This window comes from Chaetodon auriga, chromosome 9 (genome assembly GCF_051107435.1).
Source record: "Chaetodon auriga isolate fChaAug3 chromosome 9, fChaAug3.hap1, whole genome shotgun sequence".
Lineage (NCBI taxonomy): Eukaryota > Metazoa > Chordata > Actinopteri > Chaetodontiformes > Chaetodontidae > Chaetodon > Chaetodon auriga.
Window position 1 is genome coordinate 8636931 of NC_135082.1, and position 20227 is coordinate 8657157.

General features: G+C 43.7%; 2 protein-coding genes across 4 annotated transcripts; one reads left to right on the forward strand and one right to left on the reverse strand.

The window, feature by feature from the left end:
• Positions 1-1571: 1571 nt before the first annotated feature.
• Positions 1572-13271, forward strand: zdhhc2 (zDHHC palmitoyltransferase 2). 2 transcript variants are annotated; one of them, XM_076738629.1, is made up of 14 exons: positions 1736-1984; positions 5321-5347; positions 6199-6293; positions 7040-7160; positions 7325-7394; positions 7507-7539; positions 8349-8469; positions 8594-8632; positions 8796-8928; positions 9537-9663; positions 11272-11364; positions 11619-11734; positions 11863-11939; positions 12017-13181. In XM_076738629.1, the coding sequence occupies exons 1-13, from the start codon at positions 1858-1860 to the stop codon at positions 11901-11903; spliced, it is 1143 nt and encodes a 380-aa protein (XP_076594744.1). In that variant the 5' UTR covers positions 1736-1857; the 3' UTR covers positions 11904-11939; positions 12017-13181. The 2 variants fall into 2 exon arrangements, with proteins under 2 accessions (XP_076594745.1, XP_076594744.1); XM_076738630.1 differs by lacking the exon at positions 8594-8632 and having other exon boundaries at positions 1572-1984; positions 12017-13271.
• A 76-nt stretch (positions 13272-13347) lies between these two features.
• On the reverse strand, positions 13348-19006 carry cnot7 (CCR4-NOT transcription complex, subunit 7). Of its 2 annotated transcripts, XM_076739573.1 has the most exons (7): positions 18828-19006; positions 18071-18194; positions 17794-17987; positions 17256-17417; positions 15476-15620; positions 15238-15348; positions 13348-15073 (listed from the first exon to the last, which is right to left on the reverse strand). In XM_076739573.1, the coding sequence occupies exons 2-7, from the start codon at positions 18185-18187 to the stop codon at positions 14942-14944; spliced, it is 861 nt and encodes a 286-aa protein (XP_076595688.1). In that variant the 5' UTR covers positions 18188-18194; positions 18828-19006; the 3' UTR covers positions 13348-14941. The 2 variants fall into 2 exon arrangements, with proteins under 2 accessions (XP_076595688.1, XP_076595689.1); XM_076739574.1 differs by lacking the exon at positions 18828-19006 and having other exon boundaries at positions 18071-18761.
• Positions 19007-20227: the final 1221 nt, after the last annotated feature.

Sequence of the window (20227 nt, forward strand, 5' to 3'; positions counted from 1 at the left end):
GTAACAGATCCCTGAAATATTGAGAAAAGTTACAGCTACAGCTGCATTACACATCGCTGATACAGTTATCTGAACTTTGCCTGTTAGTTGTGTGATCGACGTCACATCACCCACCTGTGTTGTGTGAAAGTACCAGTAGTTTCACCCACTCCTGCCCAGATCTATAGCTGTCACTTTCCCCTCAGTATGAACAATCCTCTGACAGCAAGTCCAACGGCTTCAGAAACTTAGCATTGCACTTCCATAAAGTTGTGGGACTTACAAGAGACGCATTAAAAGAAAGAATTGACAGAATTGACGCAGCAGAGGCAGAGATATCCTGACTTTTTGTCCCTGTTGTGGGTGAAACTCTGGATCCTACGTTTCCCACAATGCAACTCAAGGGCATCTTTTATTAGACCCTCCCTGCCTGGTAAATGCCCACATCAGTCAAACCCCAGGCACCAAGTTTGTAACACAGGCTCCCTTTTAGAAAATATGTTTTCTCAAGCCCAAGATGATTATCAGAGTTGTGTTATCAGACTTTAAAATGGTCTCTTTGGAGCCACAGGAGACATGATACAGCTGTTTTCACAGGCTGAGTGATGCTCTTCATGGGAAATAAATCAATCCTTGTGTAAAATCAATGAAGTGCCACTCAGGGGAGCTCAGGGTCAGTTGTAACATTTTAAAAACGTCTCCAGATATTTAGAAAGGTTGCTACCTTTGAATAACATTGAAACTTCTTGATAGTTGACATGTGACTGAGCCATCTGCCCTTACTGTGAGACTGAGATGCTTTATTATTATGGTGCATATTGTTAGCTTGCTGCAGCATGCCGCCCACCCATGAAACTGACAACAGGTGGAAAATCACAGCTCAAATCTTTCCCACATTCAAACCGCTTTTATGAAAAAGACCTTTTCAATAATAAAGCACAAGTAAAAGGTGATGGTGAAGAACACTTTGTGAGTAGATTGCAGCTTGGCAGGGCGGCTCGTGCAATGTACTGCAGGACTGCAAAATATTTTGCAGGTGCAGTTGGATGTGAAGCAGGTGGATCTTGCAGGCCTCCACCTGCGCTGTCAGGTAATGGGAAAATAACAATATGCTTAGAACAGCACCTCTGACACAAGCAAACCATATTATAGCCTGGTAAACAGTCATCAGACCAGTAGAGAGATATTGCCACACAGCACCTATCACAACAGGCTGTGATATAAGAGGATGAAATACTAAGAAACGGTGGAAGGAACAGGGAATTTGGCTTCTTCTTGTCTTTGTGAGCAAGTAAAAACATGCAACTGGGCGTGATGGGAGCAGACTGCCATCACTCAAACGTGTGTGTGTGCGCGCGCGCGCGCATGTGTATGTGTGTGACCCCTATTTCAACACTCACGAGCATGAACTTATTGAGCCCATCTGGTCGCGGTGAAAAAATGTGCCAGCCTTGCAGCATCCCGCGGACGTCATGGCAACCTGTGGGGGGCAGCAGGGGCGGTCCTGACTCCGTGCGTGTGTGTGTGTGTGTGTGTGTGTGTGTGTGTGTGTGTGTGTGTGTGTGTGTGTGTGTGTGTGTGAGCTGTCTGATATTTTGTTGTAGTCTGTGCTAGTGGCTGGGCAGGACGATCAGAGGGGAGCAGTGCAGCAGCAGCAGCAGCAGCGGCGGCAGCGGCGGCGGCGGCAGCAGCGGGCGGGAGGCTGGTAGGATGTTGCGTCTGTGCTGCCGATTAGGCTGATCAGAGCCGGAGCGACGATGCAGTGACAGACTACAGGAAGACACGGGGACACACACACATACACACACACACACACAGAGGGAGAGGGGAGGGAGAGCAACACACGACTGCGCACGAGAAATGATCCGCTCCTAGACTATGGCACCGTCGGGCTCGCGTAGTATCAAGAAGGGCTGTCAGAGAGTTTTGTACTGGATCCCGGTCCTCTTCATTGCCCTCATAGTGGCTTGGTCATACTACGCCTATGTTCTGCAGCTTTGCATAGGTAAGAAACAGCTGTCTGGGTAGTAAGAGGAGGAGGTGTGTGTGTGTGTGTGTGTGTGTGTGTCTGTGTGTGTCTGTGTGTGTGTGAGGGGGAAATGTCTGTGACTGGCGTGTAGGGGTTTTTTTTTTTGGTGATGGGGTGGGGAGAGGTGTCTGTTTCAGCAGTTTGTGGTCCAGGCTGATTTTTTTTTTTTTCTTGGATGCAGAAGACTGTGTTGTTCATGCAGTGTGTGGACAGTGTCAGTCACATGACAATAACAGTTCAAGCAGGAGTTGTCAGCATATTTTCACAAAGAAGTAGCAATGGTGTCTTCTGCATGAATAACACATTTTTGTTCTCTTCACGTCCTACCACAGACAGAATTACAAGTATTTGACAAGCTGCTTTTATTGTGAAGGAGCTTTTATGACATTATCACAGGATGCACAGATTAGGATTAGGCCACCCTATGAGAGGCATTATCTGACTCCACCACTACCACTCTATCAGCACTATCTTAAAGACTTACTGTAATAGCTTCAGGCTCATGTAGTTGCCGAGCTTCATTATCTGAATTTATATCCTCCACCACAACACCAACAGCATTATCTGTTGGCAAGAAGTCTGACTGTAATGGCTTTTGAGTCAGGCCTACTCCTTCCGTCATGCTCCCCCCGGCTGCTGAGGGTTCGATGGTGCGGTTACAGACAGCGAGCGTCCTCGGTGAGCGGTGAACACCGAGTTGACCTGGATAGTGAGTAATGGTTTCTAGGATGTCTCAGAGGAGTCTCGGCAGCCTACTCATGTGCTCCATTTGGCAGCTTGTCAGACCACTAGGAAAGCAAATCTCCTCTGTCAAAAAGGGGGATGAGATGGAGACAGTATAATGAGTCCAAACAAAGGAAAACACGAAAACACGGGGAGGCAGAGTTAGAGATTCTGCCTGTTTGTTGGTCTTATCTCCTCCAAATTTAGTCAGACGTATCCAGCTTTAACTAAAAGTGTACACTGTTAACTTTGTCCTTACACCTGACCAGTGAGGCTGCAGGAGTCACAGTGCCGTGTCACTGGGTTCACCAGCACGGGTGAGCACAGAGAGGTGGCCATGGCTGTCACACCCCCCCTCCCAAAGATTGCCAACCCTTGGTGCCCCCTCTACCAGAGTCAGAAGGTGATAGGTAGTTAACATCTTAGCATTGTAGATGGATAACTAAAAGGCCGCATGGAGCAGAACCTCTTTATGAAGAGACTGCTCACATTTCTTGTTGTTAAACGAACACAGAGTAATATTAAATGACCACAAAGAGATGCAAAACAGCCAGAAAGAGACACAAAATGACTACGAGATTAAAATAACCACAAAGACCTGAAAAACCACTATGTAGGGATGACAAATGACCACCAAGCCATGCGAAACAATCAAAAAGAGACACAAAAAAACAAAAAACAAACAAAAAAGAGAGACTGAAAATGACCACAAAGATACAAACATGAGCATAAAGGGACACAAAATAATCACAAAGAGATGAAAAATGACCAAAAAGGGATGCAAAACAATCACAAAGAAACAGTGAATGACCATAGAGACGAGTGGTGGGGGGCCTTTTAAATGCTTTCCATCAATGGGTGTAAGCTATGTGGAGTTATTATGGTAAATAAAAGATATATTGCTATTATTTTATATAACAATATTTAGAGGTCTTTATTCAGCTTTAATTTATTACACTTAATAAAATAAAATAAATAAAATATAACTATTATTAGTGTACAGCTACTTATTCCAAGAACTAGCGCTTTAAATGTGAGTTTAAACATGTTTATATGTGTCTCCTTTAAAACTTCCCCCCTGAAACGTTTCTGAAGCTGCCTGTGTTCACCACAGAGGCCTGCCAGCGTCTGTCCCAGGGTGAACCTCTTCTAGGGTTACAGGACGCCTCGTCTCTGCTGCCAGCTCTGTGAGATATCGTCCTTCATTGCTGCAGGGTGACAGAAAAGCAAATTCACTGTTTGGTCAGGCTTTTTTTTTTTATTTTTAAAAGCACCTGGTTTTGCATCCTGTAGAACAAGAGCAAATTTGTGATGCATTCGAGTCCCACGGGACAGACAGAGGAAAACAGCAGCAGCAGGGCAGGACAGCGGTCGCTCAGGGCCAGCATGTGCTCTGCAGACAGACGCACAGACAGTTGTGCGAATGTATCGTCAGCTGATACCTCTCAGTTAATCCCATTGTCTGGCTTACATAATTCACCCCAAGCAATCTGCGGTTGACCCACTTCCGTTTAAAGCGCTGAACATCAGCCTTTGAACAGTTGGTCCTTTTTCCAAGATTGTTTGAAATGGGAAATCAGGTGGTATAGCTGGAAATGTGCCTTGTTATAGCAAGAATGCAGAGGGAAAGAGACCGAATGCAGCAAACATGACCATAATGCTTTCACAGACACATTAATAGACATCCTCGCACATGCCCTAAATCACACACACACACACACACACACACACACACTCACGCACTTATGCTTCACTGTCAGACTCTGGAGCTTTTATGCTGGCAAGGCGACATGCACACAAATTTTTGGCTGCATGCCTCAATTCAGCTCCTTGGCTTACCTTTCCTCAGTTCGTGCTATGTGCATATGTGTGTGTGTGTGTGTGTGTGTGTGTGTGATTTACAGGCTAATTGCTGAAGATGGATGATTCTGTGTGTACAGCTAATCATTGCTGAGATATTGGGACAAATACAAAACAGTATCAGCTCATCTTCCAACAGGTCTGAATTTATGTCTGACTCCAGACCCTCAGGTGTGTGTTTGTGAAGGTTTTGGGGCGATCATCAAGTGTGTGGCTGCTGATGTCGGCCTTCAGTCAGCAGCCTCAGCCGGTCCCCTCTGTTGGAGTTGTTGCAGCTGTCAGCATTCACACACACACACACACACGCACACACACACACACACACACACACACACACACAGACCGTGCAGGATGTTCCTGTTGTTTTCAATGCCTTTTGTCAATGCACAGTAATGCTTATCTACATGAGAGCAACAATGAGTGGAACAGTTTGACTGGGAGTGTGATGTATATTGATTTTGTGACTGTTGTTTTATTGGACGCTGGGGTTAAGGGTGTACAGAGTCAGCATTTTGGAGTTTTGCTAATTTGAAGTGCGACACTGACCATCAGTCAAACATCGATCATGTAAAACACACCGTGAGGAGGAGGTCCCTGTGTGAGGGATTCAAAAGAGAAACAGTGTTCACGTTTCCTCATGCTGACCTACAAATTTGGGAATATCCTAATTTGCTCCGTAGTGTGTTTCACCTGCTTTCATTCAGCATCTGACTGTGTCTTTCTTTTCAGAGTCCATTGAAGACACAGGAGAAAAGGGTAAGTGCTGCTGTTGAACATCCAGAGGAATCAGAAGTGTTGTGGCTGTTGTGTATCTGTTCGATGCTGAGTTGAGTTCAGCGGCCTTCAGTCTTCAGCCCACATCAGAACACAGTAATCAGACTGCATCAGCTGGAAGAGTGCCATTGTTTTTTCCCTGACCTTGATTATATGTTTAAACGCAGGCTTTTATTCAGTGCACACTTTGCATCCACAGAGTCTAGAGATGCATTGAAAGAGACCAAAACACAACTGTGTTTCAGTCTTAGACATGCTGGCAGGACGGATGGTGATGTCTGTCAGTCATTCAGTCAGTGAACCATGTTGGTCCAGACTGGAATATCTCTACAGCTATTGGATGGAATAACATGAAACTATCGGTAAACATACATGGACCACATAGGATGAACCCTAGTGACTCTGATGATCACCTGACTTGCCACCTTGAGGTTCCCGTTTGTGGCTTTTAGTGACGTGTCCCAACAGCTATGGGGCCATTATTTTGTGGTGAACACGTTCATGTTGCCCTCAGGATGAATTGTATTAACTCTTTTCATTGTGCCGCCATCAGACTCAAATTTGACTTAGTACCTGAAAATCTGATGAAACCCTCTTCAGTTTAAGATGTGTTTAGTGCTTATTAGCAAATGTTAGCATGTTAACATGCTAAACTTAAAATAGTGAAAATGGTAACCATTAAACCTTATTATCAGATTCTGAGCCACGCCAAGATGATTGGTATTCACTGAAGCTGCAAACTGGGAGTAAATGGTTAAATGCACACTGCTGCTGCTGCTGATGATGATGATGATGATGATGACGACGACTTGTTTATGTTTTTCTGCTTTCAGTTGTATACTTGCTGGTGTACCATGTCATCTTCATCATGTTCGTGTGGGCGTACTGGCAAACCATCTTCACCAAGCCCATGAACCCCCTGAAGGAGGTGAGTGTGTCTGACTTCGACGCAGCGTTATTGTCGGCTGGGATGATGAGGCATGGTGGGAAGTGCACATGTAGGTTACAGCCTCCCCGTGTGATTGAACGATGCATTTAGACTAATAATACTTTCCAGTGGAAGTGCCTGGAGCTGCACTCTAATGGCTCTGATCCTGACCACAGCACTTCAGCTCTGCAGGGTGAACACACACACACACACACGCATGCATACATCTTAGAGAGGACACTCGGAGAAAAGCCACCTTTGCATTTCAATTTGAAGCGAGGCGAGGCGGCCATGGCAGCATCATTCATGTGAAAGCTTTCCTTTATGAGACGCGATCGCTGGATCACTTGAGGTTTTGAGTTTGTAATAAAAGTCAAATTTCGTGTGTGCTCTGCTGTTTGTTATCATCTGAGTTATTTGTTTCCAGTGTTCAATCATAAATCGCCTGAGTGGCTGAAAGGAATATTGCAGCTCTGTGCTGCTTTGCTCCTGTTTGCCTGCTGGGGCAGAAAGAACCAAAACAAAAGGAAGAAATAGATAAACCCTTCACTGCCTACTGAGCTGCAGCTTCACACTAACAGACATCACTACGTTACTGACACTCACACAGCCTCTAGCTTATCTGACAGATAACTGAAATCTGTAAGGGTATGATTCATTAGCGATAACCAGCACTGCTCACAGACAGAGCTTCTGATAAATCACAGGCGCTGTTTGTCTTTCCCTCTCGGTTCTGCCCTACACAGTTTCACCTGTCCTACTCTGACAAAGAGCTGCTGGAGCGTGAAGATCGGGGAGAGTCTCAGCAGGAGATCCTGAGGAGGATAGCCAAGGATCTGCCCATATACACCCGCACCAACTCTGGAGGTACAGTACAGTGCGCACAGCTGCTGGTGCGGACCAATGTCAGTCTAGACTGACGCGGAGCTCTCAGAGCTCATTTCACCCGTGTCACCTTGTTAGCCTGTGGTCAAGTGTTCGGAGAGGCTGCTCCTGATGGCTGCATGATTGAATCGCCTGTGTCTCCTCAGCAATCCGTTTCTGTGACCGCTGCCAGCTGCTGAAGCCTGATCGATGTCACCATTGTTCAGTCTGTGATAAGTATGGCTCTCCGCTCCTGCACCCATAGAGAAAAGACCACACGAGATATATTGCATTCGGGCAGGCAGAGTGAGATTCACTTCCACTGACACGTGACCCTGCTGTGTTACAGATGCATCCTGAAGATGGATCACCACTGCCCATGGTGTGTACTGACAGTCACATGTACTCACATGGTGTTGTTAGGATATCCTTGTGATTATGTTTTCCATTAAAAGCCTCACAGTGTTCAGGTTTCATGGAAGGGAGTGTTTTTTTTTCTTCTGGCCTGTAAACACACATCACACGGAAGCACAAAGAGCTTGTTTACTGGGCCGCGTTTGACACTGTAACCTCTCATTCTGCCAGATAACAGAATTTGGCAGCAGAGGGAGACAAAACAAATCGGTCTCCACTCGGTGTAATTTTTGCTAAACATGGTCGATTTGTCTGTTCTCTTTCCAATTATGTGCCATGTCTGCTGTTCAGACTGGGGAGAAATTCGTGAAAAAAGCTGGATATTAGAATGAGTCATAATGCAATTTTCCACCGTGTCATAAAAGCAATAGGATCCAGGACTTTCCTGGTGTGAACATGTCCTTTGACAAAACATAATGCACAATGCTGGTCCCTGATTGGCTGAAAATACCAGGTCCCCAAATTAACATGAAACAATCCTGCTGATTGAAGCTTTTCTTTCAAGTCTTTTCAGGTAAACAGGCTGGAAAGTTGAAGAATAGTTGTGTAAATCCAAAAATCATCAGTGGAATAGGTTCTGGATACCAAAATAAATAAATAAATAAGCAGCAGTAACTTTATTGTTCCAGCCACAACTCATCCACCAACTCATCTCCAGTATTTACTGTTTGAAATCAGCTCTTTAAGTCCTGTGTCTCTGTGCTCAGAAAAGATTTGAACAGGCTCTAATGATAACATTTTCCTACGCCGACCTGAATTCTTTCATTCTCGTCGCAGGGTGAACAACTGTGTGGGATTCTCCAACTACAAGTTTTTCATGCTGTTCTTGGCATATTCGTTACTCTACTGCCTTTTTATAACTGCTACAGATCTTCAGTACTTCATTAAATTTTGGACAGTAAGTAGTGCATATCCTATATTATGTATTTGTTTTTTTTTCTCTTTAGAATCTGTTGGGCTGAATGCACATCTGAAAACATGTGTCTGTGTTAAATATGTGGTATTTGATTTCTTCTCACAAGGCTGGAGGTAGAGCACATTTCCGTCTGAGAGAATATCTGGTATGAGCCAAACTGGTAGTTAGTGGCACTGCAGTAGAAACAGATTACTCAGCTCCCCTAGAATACTTGAGTAGAACTCTGTCAGCTCTCCCTCAGAGTTTCTTGGTGTCCTCTCTGTTGTCCTGCGGTCGTGTTGATTGCCTGGTTGTTGTTTTCCCCTCAGAAAGGACTCCCAGACACTCAGGCGAAGTTCCACATCCTCTTCCTCTTCTTCTCGGCCTCCATGTTCTCAGTCAGCCTGGCTTCGCTTTTCACCTACCACTGCTGGCTCGTCTGCAAGAACAGATCCACTCTGGGTAGGTGCCGCACTTCATGCCTGCGTGTGTGTATTTGCTCTGTTTGTGGATACAGTAATTGCACAGCCTCTGTTGGACAGCAGCTCGCTCATCTCGTGCACGGGGAGTATCTGCTCTCAGTCTGCCCACGGTCTGCACAGTGTCGTCTTTGCACTAATGATGAAGGATGTTTCATTGCATTTTTCCCACCGTCAGTCACCGTCCTCATCAGCGCAGTGATTTGATGAGCCTCTCCGGGCCGTTATCAGACGGAGCGGTTTCTCATTATGTGTGCACAGTGGCACACTTTGTCTGTGTGTTGAGGAGAGTGGATTATCCAGAGGAGTATGTTACAGTGTAATGCAAAGACACAAGGCTCAGAGCAGTAAGCAGCTTAGTAACAGACACTGCTAGGAAGAGAAGTCACACATGGTGGAGCTGTCTGAGATCTGCTTTTCCTCCACTACAAAGACACTTTCATTCAGACTTGTTCCACTGATACAGCCATTCAGCAGCAATGCGTTGATCTGTTGTCTGAATGAGCCGCTGTTAGAATAATAGAGAGCGAGCGCTGTATTTGTTCATCCTCCTGTCAGACTGACTCTTGGTCTCCATGTGTGTCCTCTCAGAGGCCGTGCGCTCTCCGGTGTTTCGCCACGGCACAGATAAGAACGGTTTCAGTCTGGGCTTCAGTAAGAACTTCCGACAGGTCTTTGGTGACGAAGTCAAATACTGGCCTATTCCTGTTTTCTCCAGGTAAGGTTTTCTGAGCATTTAAAGGAAAATCTTGTAAAATATCTGTCAAATGAAATGAAATGGAAATAAGAAACCTCAGACGACTAAAGGAGGCCAAACTTAAGAAACATCCAATAGAGCCAGTGACTGTGTTTAGAGATGATTTTCAACGTCTCCTGGCAGGTTGTTGGACAGTTTAGGAGCCCTGATGACCTGCAATTTTGAGTCTAGACTGAAGGACAATCAGGTCAAAGACTTTGGGCTTCACAGCTCTGTTGTGTGGCGAAGACCTGAAATGAGATCAGTGAAACCAAATCAAACTCGTAACCTATTGACAAGGACAGCCACTGTGCTGCACTGCGGGCTGAAACCTGCTTAGGATGTGTCTAAACATGATGTCAAGGGCCTCATTTCATCTCTCCACTGTCAGCTCTAATAAAGGCATAACATGGCCTAAAAATATATGTAGAAAAGTCAAAGAAATCTGAGGTAGAGGATGCAAGAACAGTTCAGCATGAGCACATTAGCTAGATATGTACTGTTTATGAGCTCTGATATAATGCATGAATATTTATTGTAGTTGTATTTATAACACAGCATCTGTATGAATATTATTCTTGCACATAAGGTCATTATGATGGCATTTACAGTGCTTAAGTTATACACCATATTATATTAAAACCTGCTGTACTAAAGTGTTTTAAAGGCCCCATTTCCTCTCCCACTGCATCTATGTCTATATGAGCTCAAAGAGTTTTCATATCGCTTATAAAGTCAGCATTAACGTGCACAGCAGTGGCACATATTTTCCTCAGAAAATGCTTCTGTAGTTCAGATAACTTCCCTCAGGATGTCAGAAGTGTTGAATAAATGAAGTCATGGTTCAGCTTCTCCAGCTTTGCAAAATGAGTAATTCATGCAGAGAGAATGACTAATATTCTGAATATACAGCTTTTTGTTAATCACAGTCAAAGTCTGAAAATAGCCCCCCACAAACTTCCAGTGTTTAAACAAAAGATGATAATTGTGAGGAGCAGATTTCAGACGAGGGTGTGATTGGATACAGAAAGCTTTTCTGTCCCGTCATTTGCAACAACTGGTTACTGTGTATTTGTTTACTCTGTAAACTAAACCCCTGTAATCCTCAAACACGTGAATGTTTCTTCTCTGGTGTTGTCTTGCAAAGCAGTCACTATTTCATGGAACCAGCAACATTAGAGTGAGACAATGTAATGTGTGAAGACCAAACAAGATGATCCTCCTCTTCGAAATGAAAAGCCTTCATCCTTGAATACATTTGCTGCTGCAGCTTTACCTGGTCTGGTCTGGTATGACCAGTAGCTTATGGAGGCTAATGTAACTGATCAGCTCTCTGATTTTATGACTCTTCTCTACTTGTGCTATTTTTAATCTGTTTTAGCATTTAGCATCAACCCACAATTGCCCCTGGTAACCACAGTGACCGCTCTTAATCAAATGTCGCTTGGACTCGCTGTAACATAATCCACAGTCTTTATTAGCCGTCATGTCCACACACGTAAAATAAAATACAGAACAAATATCAGCCAATTTCAGCAGACTGTTACTGGCTAAGCTGTTCTTTCTGCTGTGTTTCTGCTGGTTTTCCAGTTTAGGGGACGGTTGCTCGTTCCCAACCTGTCTGGTGAATCTGGACCCGGAGCAGCCGTCATCGCCGACTGGCTCCAACCCTGCCAGCAAGGGGTGAGTGAAAATACACTGAAGAGCGCATACATTCATAAAAAAGTAAAGCCAGGTACAGCACAGAAACAAGAGTCTGCACAAATGCAAGTCAGCCTCCGGTGGTTTATTCACACTGTAGGTTTAATGATGCAGGAAAATCACTTTGCAGTTTTAAATTAAGATCACAGGATAAAAAGGATTTAGGACTATTTTATTCACATACTTCACAAGAGGCTCCTGGCTTCATCCCTGCTCGCGTGTATTTGTGTTTCCAGTGCAGCAGAGGGCCGTCAGTTCCCCTCCAAGCCGCTGAGGGAGTCTCAGAGTCGGCTGCTCACCAGCACCCCCTCCTGGACAGAGAGTGACAGTGCAACAGACAAAGACAAGAAGGGTGAGACAGTTACACTCCTTTTAATGGCCTTTTCTCATCACATAACCCCAAGAAAACAATGATTAAGAGTTCAAACAGATTTTTAGTGACTTAAATATTAATTTTATTGCCTCCTCGTGTGTGTTCAGGTGCCAGCAACCCAGGCATGACCATAGAAAATGAGGCGTAACCTGAGTTACACAGGTGACACCTTCAACCCAGAAAAGTACGTTAACAGTCGTAAAGAAAATATTCCCCTATCAATACAAGAGACATCTTATAACCCTGTGTTTCACCCGACAGGTCTATGCTGCCCCCCCCCTCGGTGTTTGTGCCTATCAGAACGTGACGTAGTGGTGACATCATCAGTATTTGTTGTTTTCCACACTGCTTCTGAGAGGTTTCCACGACTGATATCACATGAACCAGAGGAAAAAAAATGAATGAAGATTATCATCAGTGTCATCGTTATAAGCAACAGTTTCTGCTGCGATCTGAAAGAATCGGACTGAAATGAATATTGCATTCCAACTATCACACCTCCTTTAGTTTGTATATGAATAAGCACAGCAGCGATGGAAGAGATGTTTTTGCACTTTGTATACGAGGAGATCAGTCTGAGCTGCTTTTGTACGTTACAGTGGATTTATCTTCAAGTTGATTTATGTTATTTCATAGCCTAGCACAGAAAGTAAAAGCTGTTATAAGTTTGCCAAATGTTTGCACATTGAGTAGAGATCAGTAGTGGTGTTCATGTGATGTACCTGATATTCCTTTCTTCTTTTTGTTGAGTGAAGTTTTTGTTGGGGGGGGGGGGGGGGGGTTCCACCCACGACGTTGAGTGTTGTGGAAGATGATGCATGCTCTCATCTCAGGATGTCAAACACTCTTTGTTCTAGTGACCTGTACCACAAGATGTTCTCCCCTTTGCTTGGAAACAAAAAAAAAAACCTCCTCCAGTGTATTAATTAGTAATCTGAATAAGGGCTCTTCTGACTCGTTGTGCATGAGTGAGGACGCTGCTGTCACAGTGAGACACCTGACAGCACGCGTCCCCCTCTGCCAAATATCTAAAGTGCTGTCTGGTTGCCTACAGGACACGTCACACTGCCGGCCAACAGCTTCCTGACTGTCTCTGGAGGGCCGGCAGCAAGACCTCTGTGTGATGCTGCAGATCTGTTCACCATCAAAAAGCAGATGCTGTCGAGTGTTTTTCTAACTCACAACATGATGTTGTGAATGAACTGCAGAGCAACAGGAAAAAAAAAAAAAAAAAGAGAGAGAAACAGCTCCAGCCACTTTGTACAGTTATATTTTCAGCTTCTGAGGATTCGGTCTGTTCTCTCTCTGGCTGTAAACTATTAAACCATCACTGGAAATTAGCTGGAAGAATGTATGCTCGTTTCAAGACAAAAAAAAAAAAAAAAAGCTCCATGGTGACAGTGTCAATCTATATTTTTCTATTCTTCAGTCTGTATGACTCAAGAGACAATGTGGATGTGTGAGGTAATGTACTGTACAGTTGTGATGCCTTATAATTAAAATGAGCTCCTCTTCAGCCTCTTTATTCAACTCTTTGTTGCACCTTTCGAGGGGGTTTGCATCATGGAAGAGATGTAACGGCCAACAGCACGTTATGGTAGAAAAGTTTCAAGCCTTTATTTACAAAATAATCTAAAAACAATCCTCTTTTATATTGCATATTCTCTTTTTACTCCTTTACAGTGTGAAAGATGTGCTGCAGAAAGGAAGGAAGGTGTTTCAGGTTAATAAGTGAAGATCCTACACTGCAACACACACCTATGGAAGTTCAGGATACTATTCAACAACACAGCATTTATTCAAACTTTTTTTTTTTTTAGTACATGCGGCTCTTCTACGCAGCATGAATGAACTGGAAAGCAATACAAAAAAAAAAAAAAAAAAAGTCATTCAAAAGGCCAGATCTACAAGTGAAATGAACTCCACTGGAACACAGATGCGTGTTAAAAGGCAGCTTTTTTTTGTTTTTCTATTCCAATGAGTAAAAGTTTTTCTCCTTTTATTACAACACTAAAACCCTACAAAACCTTAATTTCAATTAAAAATGAAAAATGACTCTTAACAGAACAGTTCAGGGTCACCTCAGTATGTCCTACAGCAGGCCAGTGTCTTTCGTTTTACATGTTTTGATTTCTTTTATTACTTAAAGGTCTGGTGAGTTTGGCTGAAATCACAGCGAGCCCATGTAGAGGTGATGCATCCGCCTTCACGTGTGCTTGTGTCACTGAGGGTGTTTACATGCACAAATAATCCACATTCCTTCAATGAAAAGTATGCATCGAGTACATACCGCGTATATATTTGAACGCCACCACTCCAACCATTATCATAAATACAAAAAGGGAAAGAGCAACAAATAGTAAAGAGGAAAGAGTGTACACTTGTTTTCGTATCCTGTCTACGTATAGGCAGAATACATCAGCTTGTTAAAGGCATCTCACAGTGGGATTAGAGCATATTCTGGTCATTATAAACATTATATTTATAAGAAAAAAAAAAAAACTTCAATGAGATATTCATGTGCACGTAAACAGACTCACTGACAGCTCCCTTTCTCATTATCATACAAGAGATCCAATGGCAGAGGGCGAGCGTACCGTGTCTTAGTGTTGAATGTCAGAGAAGACAAGATACTCAGTGTCAGACAGCCTGCACAATAAAAGTTTAAAAGATAAGAAAGCAGCTAATGTTAAGGCTGAGCGTGGTGAGAGCGGCTGTCACATGTTCACAATGTAAAACGGGAACGTAGAGAAGGCAACGAACAGGAGAGAGACACCAGAAACATTTTCAGCTTTCCATATAAAATCAGGTTAGAGCTTTAAAGTGCAAAACGTTTTCTACAGAACATTTTAGGAAAACTAAAATCCCATCTTTTCAAGCATGTTAAACTGAACTGATTCAACCAGGCAACCGCCTACACCGCGTCATAGAAATAAAAGACCAAGCTCACACATGCGGCCAGCAGGGGGCATGTGTGAGGACAGCTGTAGGGCTTTTTTTTCATTTTTTTTTTCACCATCATATTCAGTTGTCTAAGGTGAGCAGAGCCTATGAGAAGCAGCTTGCTAAATGACGTGTGTATGTTTCGTGTTCTTCCATTTTTGTCATCCGCTTGGCGAAGCTTGGCTTCAGTGCCGCACTGATTGTGCATGTTGAACCGCAGGATGGGAGAGTTTCAGAGTGACGTCACGACTGCTGCTTGTTCGCCTCCTCTTCGTAAGCGTTCCCCGTTCCGTTCTGGACGTAGGCCGAGCCGGAGCCCAGCCCATACAAGTGACCACAGTACTTTGCATCATCGATATGATCCTCAAAGAACATCTGTGGGCAAAGTAAAGAGCAAAGACACTGAGAACAGACACCTAATGACTTATTATCCTCTGGAACCAGTCACACATGTATGTTCATGATAACATCATCATCGTGACATTGAAGTGAGCGTGACTCCGGCATGAGACCTACATGTTAAATTGGCATCAGCTCACCTCTCTCATCTTGAAGAAAGCCATGCCTGTGAGTAACGAGTCAGAGCCGGCCTGATGCTGTGGTCCGATCCTCTCCAGCTCCAGCTGCTCAGCTACTTCCTGCAGCCCGCCCTGAAAAACAGAGCACCATCAGCCACCCAACAGCCACACACACACATACAAGACATCACAACAGAAAACAAAGGTGTGAAGCTCAACGCATTTAGAAAACAGGAGACAGGACTAGTTCTTTAACTACCTTCAGGTTTTTACAGCTCTTCATGAGGTACTTGACATCATAAATGACTGGAAAGTACAAGCGAAGAATCTCAAAGAAGTCCACCTCCTCCTCGGGGAGGTTAGCGTTGGACAGAATCTTGATCAGGTATCCAAAGTCATAGCCGCTGCAGAAAAAAAGAAAAAAAACACACACACACATGCACACCTTATAACTTTGTTTTTAAAGGACACACAGGCTCCAAAAGATTCGCTCACTTCCAATCTGCCATGACACAAAAATAATTGTCTTTGTCTTACGCCTGTATCTGCACGCCATTGTGTATAAAGTACACAAGATTACTACAAATGCAAGGACAATAATCTACACAAGGCCAATACCCCAGAAAAGATCCTGTGATGCAGGATTTTGATTTGATTTTACAGCAAGTATCCTACTAGTCAAAGGCTAATAAGAGCTGAAAAAAAAGATGAAAGACTAGTTTGCTCACAACACGCCAATTATCCAGTAAGATTAACACTGAAGTCACCAGAAAACAATGAAAAATAGGATGAATTATAGATAAACTAATAACAACAGAATCAAGAGAAGTAAGACAACAAAGACACTAAACAAAAACAACATGACATTAAAGCCTGCTGGTGGAGGTGTGTTCTAAATACCTGAACGATGACAACCTAAGCTTTGTTTATTTTCCAAAGCCGGGTTATCTGTAGCCTCAGTTTGCCATGGACACACAGTGGGAAACTGAGTACGACATGAAGATGTTAAGCAGCAGAGTGGAGAAAACACTGGTGAAAAGTCACTTCATCATTACAGACCAGTGCAGCAAGTGTTGATTTCACTCGAGCAGCAAACGTGAACAGGATCTTGTTTTGTTTTAACATCTTTAACACAGTTCTGCTCAACAACTTACCTCTTACTGAAAGACAATGAACAAATAAATCAAGTGAAATAAACAAACTAAATCATGCTCCTTCTGAGAGGTCGCAGAAACATTAGTAAACATGAGGGTGTCTGTGTGTAGACTGAGAAATACTGTCAAACATATAACATGCTGATAAAATGGAGGGTTTGGATGAAGGACACTGTGTATTATATGCTGTATATGGTGGTGAGCAAATATAGTTATGATACCAGAAATAACCTCTGCCAAGGAGTTGGCCTGATTTTCACAAAACTTTCATGAAAAGGTGTAACACGGGCCAGAGAGGAATCCAAATCACAGGGAGGCGACAGGAGCTATTTTTCACTTTTCTTAACGTTGCTAGAGAGGACATTTGGCTTTGTCAGGATAAATGTCATACAGCTTAAAATCCAGTAAACGGGAATAAAAACAAAGCCAATTGTAGAAACACGACGCCTCCACATCACAGTCCACAGTCACAGGCACCAGTAATCCTCTGGGGCAGCCGACACGTAGCTGCTCACACAGTCGTTACGGAGCGCTCGGGGACAGTGGTTCGCTTTCACGGGAGAATCAGTTCAACTGAAACATTTGTGACAATCCTTTCTGCTCAAACTAAAGTGTAGCTATGGAAACAAACACATATCATGTAACTAATTCTACTCTCAGTCACATCCAAATGTGAAACTGTCAGTTTGGGAAATGTATCCAGACATGTCTGCTGGCTGCTCTGGCAGATTTGCATATCATAGAAGAGTGGACTATTAGCTTTGGCGGAGCTCTCAGAGTGCCCCTCTAGTTTCTGAACGCTAATGCATGCAGCCGCCTACAGCACAGCTGCCACAATTCAACTCCACCTGACTGCATACAAAAAGAGCCACATCAGCAGAATACCTGTGAAAAGACAGCCACTTGACCCCATCACAGAGCACCACTCCTGATGTCATCAGCAGCTCTGCAAAGTACAGCGTCTCGATGCCTTCGTCCTCGTGCTTCTTGAACTGAATCCCTGAAGTGGTCAGGAGCTCAATGGAGTCCTGTGCATACATATCTTCTCTGATGACGGAGACATGTCACACTGTTATTTTTTCAACCACCAAAGACAGTCAAGTGGGTATGAGAGCAGTAATCGAACATCACAATTAGAAAATCAGTCTGGATTTTGTGAGCGCTGTCTGAGGTGTTGTGCTCTGTTCGTGCATGCGCTTCAAAGAGTCACACACTGAATAGATAAGCTGACAATATGCAGCGTCTCTTCTGTGTGTGCTGTAAGAAATGCCAGACACTCTTCACTCTGTGCTGCTAAAACCATTCGTTTCCTGTTAACTGTGAACTCTACTGATTTCCAGACACACATGACTACGTGCCGTGGACGCATCCGGACGCCACACAAGAAGTGAAAAGAGTGAGAGAAGCACAAGTGTTATCTTACGTGAGGTTAAACTTAAAATTGAACTGCCATGTTGAGGTTCCCGGAGGGTATTCGCCTTGCTCGTTCATAAACGTGAGGCCCAGCTGGATTATCTTTAGCAAGTCCACGTTGCAGCGCAGTAGCTGGTACTGATAGTCAGCGTTGCTCCTGAACTCTCCGATTGGTCTGGCTACCACACCTGGAAACTCAGTGTCCTGGAAGAAGACAGACAACTTGTTATGCCCGATGGAAATCTGCTTGCTTGGGACACTTTTTGCACTCATCCAGCACCACTCACCATAGCAATGTAGTTGTATTTTCGGATGACATGTCGGATCCTCTTCAGTTCCTCCTCCAGGTTGTTAGCCCAAACCTCACATATTCTTTGGCTGTGATCCACAGTAGCTGCGGGCATAGTGCCACTTCACCATGCAAAGAGAAAGACCCCGAAAACAAAAGGACTAAGCTTCAAGACAGATGGTTCACAGACACAAACAGCTGACCTGTGGCACATGAAATGATGAGAGGTGGGAGGACAAAGGCAACACATGATCCCCAGATACCCAAGAAAAGCTGACAAACCATTTGGCTAACAATACAGAACTGTTGACGCTATGATATGAACTGCATGACACACAACCTGCTCAGGCACAGACATCTCAATGTCAGTGGGGAAGCTAACTCAGTCTCAGCGCTTCCTGTCAGACGCGATACTGAAGTGAAATGAGCAGGTAACATTAATACAAACAGACATGGGAGCAGCAGCTGCCTGCTGGAGACGAGCCTGCCCGGCTGGCTGCTGTTAGCCTTCAGCAGCACTCTGGGTTAGCTAGGTTACCTGTAGCAGCTAGCAGGCTACAGACCGCTAACATGAGCCGGGGAGCTGTGTGCAGGTTCAACACACTTCTCCAGACAGACAGCTAGCTCCAAAGACGAATGAGAGTGTGTGCAAGACCTGAAACACACGAGTAACCAGCAACACACACTCTCTCACACACACACTCACTCAGCGGCACATTGATACTGCAAAGCTCACTGTAGCCTCGTGAACTTACCGTTCCCCAAACCGGGCCGTGTGTGTTTTAAGTGCGTACTATCAGAAAACTGTTGCTTTGTTCTACGTTATTGTGCCGGGGGGTTTCCGCTAACTTTTAAATAGTTTATATTCAGTAATGTATCGATGTCAACCTACGGCTGCCATCATAGCTGAGTCTACCACACAACGTCATCACGTAAGACCGTAACGTCATGTGCGTGTGCATGTGCAGTGTGGGCCACGTACGGGTTTTCAGTGCTCCTGCACCAAAAAATCTAACATTTGTTCATTTAAACAAGTTGTTGTTATATGTATGAAAGTAAATTAAACGTTTTAAATTTTTTTCACATTTTAAACTTGGACCCGTTAAGTGAACCATCAGTTTTCCAGTGTCTTATGAAGCAAACACCATTGTATTTTTGTCCATAACTACGGTGTAGTGCACTTTCACTCTTAGGCTCTTTGGTTTAACACATTTTGGTTAAAACTATAATGGTAAAAAAAAAAAGTTTCGAAGTAGAATTGTGTTGATGCTGTCTTTCTCAATTTTATATCATAAACCCACTTTGTTTTGCACTACTGTTATCAATGGTATCCATTTCATCTGGTGCAATTTCTACATTGTATATTTATAATCTCTACAAATGTACAGATACGTCGTTGTTTTCTATTCTGTATCCTGTACACTTTTTTATCTCGACCCTTTTGTGCCACTGTTTCTGCTTGTTTTAATGCTTGCTGGATGTAACAGGATGTATTCAGGATCTGGCAGACCTGGTCAGTCCAGTCAGGATTGATGAGAGGGTCTGTGCTCCCATTGACTGAACCTGACTGATCATGCCACAAAATCTGCTTGAGTCGGACTAATACCAGTCAACATGAAGCAGATTATTAAACTTTGTAAATTAAGATGATCATACAAATGAAGTTGTTCAGGCATAAATAGCTTGAGAAAGTTTCACCTCTCTTGCTTCAATTGGTGAAAAGGGGAAACACGAGTGAGACACAGCTGGGTTTCAGCTCTGCTGCTGAGTAAATAAATAGATATGTGTGTGTGTGTCATTTTCAAGAATGACAGACTGAGCAGCTCATTGACTATTTAGAAGAATTATTAAATTGAATACACAAATGCTGCCTATTGTAAACGGGGCACATGAGACTGTATAACATTCTTGGAGGGTTGGTTCAAGTTACTAAAAAGGGTTTTATTTGTTCAGGGATTGAGATCGTAGTCTCTGAAATTTCTGCAATGCAATGGAGACCTGAAAAATTACATTTCAAAAATTCAACAGCATTTTTACTATCAGGGGCTGACTTTCTCTGTGGAACCCACACATCACAGATCTGTTACCACTGCTGGAACTTTCTACTGACGCAATGAAAACTATTCACAGTGTGTTCTCTGGATTATCCAGAAAT